The sequence below is a fragment of the Vitis riparia genome, chromosome 1, assembly GCF_004353265.1.
Source record: "Vitis riparia cultivar Riparia Gloire de Montpellier isolate 1030 chromosome 1, EGFV_Vit.rip_1.0, whole genome shotgun sequence".
Taxonomy (NCBI): Eukaryota; Viridiplantae; Streptophyta; class Magnoliopsida; order Vitales; family Vitaceae; genus Vitis; species Vitis riparia.
The window spans coordinates 18,190,522-18,198,255 of NC_048431.1; the positions used below are offsets into that span (position 1 = coordinate 18,190,522).

The window sequence follows — 7,734 nt, forward strand, 5'->3', positions numbered from 1 at the left end:
AAATTTAAGTTATTCAGAAAATTGATAATTCAATACTTAAATAAGAAAATTAGTAGTTTAACATTTAAATAGTGTGATACAAAAATGAGAATTTCTCATATTTTTTCTACTTTGTCCTGTCATATTTATTTTTAATTATATTAAAAAATAAAAATATTGTATAAATTTTTAGAATTTATTTTATTTAAGAAGTGGATTATCTTATTATTTTAGTGTGTTAAAAAAAAGGAGAAAATGCAATAGATAGATAAATAAATTATACTATTTTTATATATAGACGATAAGTATCCTAAAAGGCCACACACTAACATCCCTACATATTTTTCCTCTACCACAGGATTATTACTCTAAAAGACCCACTCATTGTTATTTTTCTTATTTTTCCTCTTCTATATAAAATGTAAATAATTAAAAAACACACAAAGTTTTAACTAATTTTAATTATAGTTGATTAAGTTTTCATATTTTTTATATTAGACCAAATATAAGAAAATTATTTTCTTAAAATGTTCATTTTTTACTTAGTATTTTTCAGAAATTAAACATTTTCATCATGTTCCGATGATTTTCTTATATTTGATTTCATATAAGAAATCATAAAAGAAAATTAAATCTAATTAAAATTTTATATATTTTAAAATTATTTAATCTTTATATTGATAAAAAAAAAAGTAAAATGGATTTAAAATAATATGTAAAAATAATTTGTTGATTTTAAATCTTTTTTTTCTTTTTCTTTTCTTCTTTTCTTCTATTCTTCCTCTCTATTTTTGTCCCCTTCCCATTTCTCTCAAATTTTTCAAAAACCAAAAATAACCCTAGTGTTCATTTCATGTGGTTATTTTTGGGAAACAAAGAGTTTGATGAGTTCCAAAGCTTATATTCTTAAAGCTACCAAAAAGCATGTTTAGGTAAAACATGGAATGATACTTAGTAGAAAATGAATACACAAATGCCTAGAAGAGTGTCTCTGGGTCACTAGCATAGAGCCTCATATTTTGGCTAAGGCGGCAGAGGAGGTAGCTCCTGTATACCTGGGATTTGTTGGCTCATGCCTTTACCATGTGAACAGAACTACCAATTAAAACAGGGCTTTGGCTCCCCCCACCTCATGTCACAAAATCTGAGAGTTTTCTCATGTATTGCATTCACAATCAGTCAGCATCAAAGCCAGTTATTGCATTGCACCTACTCATGAGCCTATCTCAGTAACTTAACTTGATTTATCATTTCATTGACTTCATTAGGATCGAATTATATCAAAAATGTGGAAGAATTCCTAGTGAAATAAGTGCAAATTTTTATGGTTAACTCCTAAAGCCATGTTTTCCACATTGTCCTCGGCCTCATTATCTTGTAAGCATGTGGCTGCTGGTTTTCATAACAAATTTATACTCTATAAATCAGTTCTATACCATACAAATAAACTCCATCCAGATAAATATTCCATACGAAGAAAGCCTGAAAGGGCCTACTAAGGACATGATATTTGATCCCTGTACTGAAAAATGAGGGAGAAAAGAAAATTTTCCCAGTGACTCACATCTGAGCTATTCACAACTGCTCTGAAAATATAAAACAGAACACAGAATTACCATTATTGAAGACCATTAGGCATTGAAACTGCAGGACAAAATACCATTCAAAGAAAGGAGTGCCAAAACTAGGAAAATGAAAATGCTAGTCTAGTAATTCATCCTTCAAGAGGTGCACATGGAACAGTATTTATCTTCCCTGGGATGGGAAACATACATGTTCTTATTTTTATAAGGGAATAAGATTATTAAGGAGTGGATCCCTCCAATGTAGAATGACACGGCCTGCTAGACCAGCAATAAATCTCCACACAAACACAAAATAAAAAAAAATAAAAAAAAGGCCAATAATAGTTTAACAAACTCAATAGAACTAATACTAGAGAACTGCTAATACTGCATGGTAGCAGAGCAAACTGTCCTAATTCTTCCATATTATTAGGTTTAATGATGATTGCTCAATTAGGTAGGGGAACCCCAACAGGAAGCCCACATCAAATCTTTGACTGCTGAGCAATCTTGAACCATTCGGTATGGAAGGATCCTGTTGTATCAATCCTCTCATAGGTATGAGCTCCAAAATAATCTCTTTGAGCTTGGACCAAATTAGCAGGCAGCCTGTCCCTCCTGTAGGAATCAAAGTAAGCAAGACTAGAAGACATACCCGGAGTGCTAATGCCTGAGTTGATGGCAAGGCAAACAACCCTTCGCCAGGCAGACTGTCGCTCAACTATCTCCTTTGCAAACTCTGGATCCACAAGAAGGTTAGCAAGATCTGCATTCCTATCATAGGCCTTCTTGATACGGTCCAGAAATATTGCACGAATAATGCAACCTCCCTTCCAAATCCTGGCAAGTTCACCCAGTTTCAAATCCCATCCCTTCTCAATGCTCTTTGCCCGGATAAGATTCATTCCCTGCGCATAACTACAAATTTTGGATGCATAAAGTGCCTGCCTCACATCATCTATCAACTTCTTCTTGTCCACAGTCTGGTCAGACAAGACGTTTTCAAAACCACTTGATTTGAAAACTTTGGCAGCTTTAACACGCTCTTCCTTCAGCCCACTGAGGAACCTTGCATCCAAAGAGGATGCTATAGTTGGGGCTGCAACTGATAGGTCAGCAGCTTGCTGAACTGTCCATTTACCAGTCCCTTTCATGCCAGTTTTGTCCAAAACTTTGTCTACCAAAAATCCGTCTCCCTTATCATCCTTAATACTGAAGATATCTGCAGTAATCTCAATCAAGAAGCTCAAAAGCTCCCCCTTGTTCCACTCCGAGAAAACATTACATAATTCCTCATTGGAGAGCTTACCAACTGATTTAAGCACATCATAGGCCTCTGCAATCAGCTGCATATCACCATATTCAATACCATTGTGAACCATCTTAACAAAATTTCCAGAACCCCCTTTGCCAATGTAAGTCACACAGGGGCCACTATCAGGAACTTGAGCAGCCACTTTAAGAAGGATATCTTCTATGTACTTGTAAGCCTCAAATGAACCTCCAGGCATCAAAGATGGCCCATGACGAGCACCCTCTTCACCACCTGAAACTCCCATGCCAAGATAGAGCAGACCCAGTTCAGCCATGGCTTTCTCTCTCCTCTCCGTGTTCTCATACCACTCATTGCCACCATCAATGATACAGTCTCCTTTCTCCAAGTAAACGGACAGGGTTTTGATGGTCTGGTCAACTGGGGCCCCAGCCTTAACAAGCATGATTATGACACGGGGCTTTTGGATTGAATTAACAAAGGATTCAGGATCATGGAAGCCATATAAGGGAAGGTTTCCTTCCTGTTTGGCTCGTTCAACGGTTTCATCGACTTTTGAGGTGGTTCGGTTGTAAACAGAAATTGGGAATCCTTTCTCAGCAATGTTGAGGGCAAGATTTTGACCCATGACTGCAAGGCCAGAAAGGCCAATTCTTGATACAGGAGCCATTACTTTTTCCTGTTCAAAGTATTGGACAATCTGTGAGATCGTGGAAACTGCAAATCTTGCAGCATAGAACAGCATAGAAATGAGAAACAAAGATAAAAGAACCACAGAATGACTTGCTGGAAATCAGGACAGATTAATCAAGGATAAAAGACAGTATCTACACTCTCCAAATATATGTATATGATGACAATAGAGTGGTCAATCTCCATGAGAATCTTTCATGCTACCAGCCAATAGGGAATAAGACCAGAAAGTTCTAAATTTCTAATATTGAAAAAGAAGATAAGGTATTGTTAAGAGCATCTACCAAATTTAGGGACAGAGATATCAGAGGCAGAGAAATTCACCACCCTGCAAGTATTCTTCTTAAAGAATAAAAATGAATAACCAAAAAATAAATAAATAAATCAATTTCGAACTTCCAACAAAATTTCATCTGCAAGCCACAAGTCATAGGTATATGTTTTCATTCAATTCAACCAAAAGAAAAAATATCAAATTTCAGTTCCTAAAAAGTGATTGATGGTCTAATATCATAAACTCGTAAAGTGCAAAGTAATAACCCAAAAGGAAAGACCTAAAAACTGAAACCAAGAATAGTTAAAGCTCCATCTTCTTCAATGGCAAAAAAATTTCCCAAAATACATATCTCCAAACAGTAAAATGAACAGCAAGCTATGTTATGGAAAATTTGCATAACCAATACAAATAAGGATGGGCATGTCCAGCATATGCATTGGAAAATTTCATTCCAAAAATCAAAATGGAAGCAACTTTTCATTATTTTAAAAGTGCAGAACTGTTAGTAGCATTGTTAGCAATGACTTAGCATTTTCCCTGAATTTTAAACAAAACTTCATTGATAGTTTACCAATACCATTTACTTTTCATTATTTTAAAAGTGCAAAATTGTTAGTAGTATTGTTAGCAATGACTTAGCATTTTCCCTGAATTTTAAACAAAACTTCATTGATAGTTTACCAATACCCTTTTCCGGCCTGGTTGCAACTTACTAACAGAAAACCTAATCCTTTATGGTCCAAATCTAAGATTTGTCTGAATCACCAAATTTCAGCCAACTTTAGGCAATCTGAACTATTCATTTTTTTGTTTGTTTGTTGTTATGATTAATATTATTTTTTTAATACATCTGAACCGAAATAATTCATTCGAATTTCTAGCTAAATACACAATTTCTACAAAAGCAGCCAACTCATCCCCTTTTTCTCCAAATTCCTAATCCTAATCTAAACTTTTCAAATTTACAATAAAAAATTTCACCCGAATGTTAACCTGATTGGACAAAGGTGGTCTACTCTATATCGGAAAAGGAAGATTGACCAACATCCAGAAAATTCTGAACAGTATTTCAAGGATCTACTTTTCCCAAACACCAAAACAAAATTGAACTCAAAACCAATCAAACCATAAGAAAAGAAAGACCTGATTCACCAACAACAGGAGAAAGAAGAACAGTAACTTTCAACAGGAGAAAGAAGAACAGTAACTTTCAACAGGAGAAAGAAGAACAGTAACTTTGTGATCCTAAAGTAGCACTAAATAAAGGGCTTAGCAGTAGCAACAACACAGATTCTCCAAACAAGAATCAATCAAATGATATCATCAGATCAACACACCACAAACCAAACCCACGAAGAAGAAACCCTAGATCACCAATTCACCAATACATATGAAGGATAAACAAACCCATGTAAAAAACAAAGATCAGACGCTCTCATATTCAACAATGACTAAAAAGTAGTAAAAGGGAATCCATAATCCTCCTATACCTCTGAAAGTGCGAACAAATGACGATAGCTTGAAAGTGAGACAGACCCAGAAAAAATGGAGATCTGGGTTTTGAAGAACACCAACGGTTTGGTTGAAAAAGGGTGAGAGGCTCACCCCTATGTATTTCTAAGGCTGCACACAAGGCGGGTCAAAGTTGGCCAACTAAGCACTTTTCCCTTCTGCTTTGGTACATATTTAAGTGGTGGATTTGTAATTCCCTTTCTCACTGATTTTTCATTTTTCAATAAACCAATGGAACCCACTCACCTCACGGTCCACGCTCCCTATCTCATCCGCCCATCTGTTTTCCCATATTTTCCCATCATTCCCCTTTACTTTCTTGAATGCTGTTTGGACCACCACTTTATTTTGGTTGGCTGAGTTCTTAAGGTTTTATTTTGTAATTTAAATGAGAACAATCTTGAAAATGGATAGAAATGAAAACAAAATCAATGTTTAAGACGTTTCAATTCGATTTAAAAAAATGATAACCTAAAAAACTTTTTTTTTTTTTATATATAATATATGATTAAATACAAGTTATATAATGTAATTATAAAAAACGATACCCAAACTTAATTGTTGTCAACAACATAAAATACAATAAGTGATAAGATTATCACATGGAATAAGAGATAAATTATTACAACTCATTTTATATCAAATAAGTGATGAAATGTATTATTCTAAATTTTATTATATTTTTTATATATGGATATAATAATTTTAAATTGAAATATGGTATATACATACTCTATAAATTTTAAATTTACCTTGTTTTATCTAACTTCTTTATTTTTCTAAATTTTCTATATTTTTATTTTACAAAACAAAAATAGTGATTAAAAAAATAAAATTTATAATTTTAAAAATAAAAAGATTAGTATAAAATATACCATCAATTAATATTAATATATGTATTATTAAATATATAGAAATTATTTTGCATATAAAATAAAAAATTACGTAATAAATCATAAATTGTAGAACGATTTTCAAATAATGTGAGATATTTATTTTTTTTTTATAGCAAATATTACAATGTAATATGATTTTTATTTTAAATAAATATCAAATATTAAAAAATAATATGTGTTTTCCTTTTTTTATTTATTTTATAAACCAAATATAGATGCCATATATATTATTGAATATAGTATTTTAAAATATTATGTTTATTGGTGTATATATGATATAATATATCTTATTCAACAAAAGGTAAGCTTTATTAATATCTTTAAGAAAAAAATGAAGAAGAAGAAGAAAGAAAAAAGTTAGTGTTATCATTAGATTCAACCAAAAAATGCATGAAATATTAATTATTTTTAGATAACTATTTGAAATTTATATTTTATGAATTGGGGGTTTTTTTTTTTTTTTTTCATATAAGTGTATGAAAATACATTTTTCCCATAAAAAAATAGATTGATTTTCCATTTTTACTCTATATTTAGGTTTCAAACATGCTTTAAAATATTACCATTTCTAACTTATATTGCTAATGAATAAGAAAATGGGATTTTTTTTTATTTATAGAAAGCCAAAACACCATCCTTAGACTCCTTTGACTTACTTCAATTTTATTTATTTTTCTAGAAAAATACTAATTTTGAGAAAATGTTATTCAAAGAAATTTCTAGCATTGCATTTTTCTTAATCTCTTTTAATTTTTTTTTATTAAATCTAGGACATCAAATTGGTATTTATCAAAGATTAAATCTGTGCCATTAAAAGTATATAGTGAAATCTATATTATTGGATGAAGTTATAAATATAGGAGACCAAATATAAATAAATATGATAAAAAAACCAAATAATGAGATTGAATTCAAGTATAAAGTAATAAGATTTAAAATGTATATATGGGAACTTTTAATTTATTTTATTTTTTAATATGTACTAAATCCATATAGTCACGAGATCCTTCAATCTATTTAAATATCAAATATATTTTTTGTTACATTTAAAATCTAATATGTAAATAAAATTTAAAGGGTGACATGTGATGAAATTTGGAAGGTTACGGTAAATAAATTCAAATGTTTCCATTAAAATTAAAAGAAAATTAAAAATAAATATCTTTATTGGAAAATTTCTCAAGAAAATAAATCTTTCGAATTGATTTTTTTTTAAAATAAATATTTTCTCGTTGACAAATTTTTAAATAAAACAAATCTTCCATTTGAAGTTTTTGAAAAATAAATATTATCTTATTAACAATTTTTTTTTAATAAAGTTGATAAATTATATTTAAAATGTAGGAATGTGAGTTTTTATTTTCAAATAAATCAAAGAAAAATTGAAATAACACCATTTAGCAATTTTGAGGGAGAAATGGGCGGATTTTAAAGAGGGTGCAAAATGAGAAAGCCCCTCAAAATCAGGGGCAGAGAGTATTTAACTCTTCATTTTATTTTCAAAAATAAAAACACTTTTCATCTTTGCTATATTGGAAA

At 30.9% G+C, this 7,734-nt stretch overlaps 1 protein-coding gene across 2 annotated transcripts; it reads right to left on the reverse strand.

Annotated features, from left to right (window-relative positions):
• Nucleotides 1-1,591: 1,591 nt before the first annotated feature.
• On the reverse strand, nucleotides 1,592-5,448 carry LOC117917865 (6-phosphogluconate dehydrogenase, decarboxylating 2). Of its 2 annotated transcripts, none has more exons than XM_034834312.1 (2): nucleotides 5,278-5,448; nucleotides 1,592-3,496 (listed from the first exon to the last, which is right to left on the reverse strand). In XM_034834312.1, exon 2 carries the CDS (start codon nucleotides 3,485-3,487, stop codon nucleotides 2,030-2,032), a length of 1,458 nt encoding a protein of 485 aa, XP_034690203.1. In that variant the 5' UTR covers nucleotides 3,488-3,496; nucleotides 5,278-5,448; the 3' UTR covers nucleotides 1,592-2,029. The 2 variants fall into 2 exon arrangements, with proteins under 2 accessions (XP_034690203.1, XP_034690213.1); XM_034834322.1 differs by having other exon boundaries at nucleotides 1,592-3,534.
• Between the last annotated feature and the right edge of the window lie 2,286 nt (nucleotides 5,449-7,734).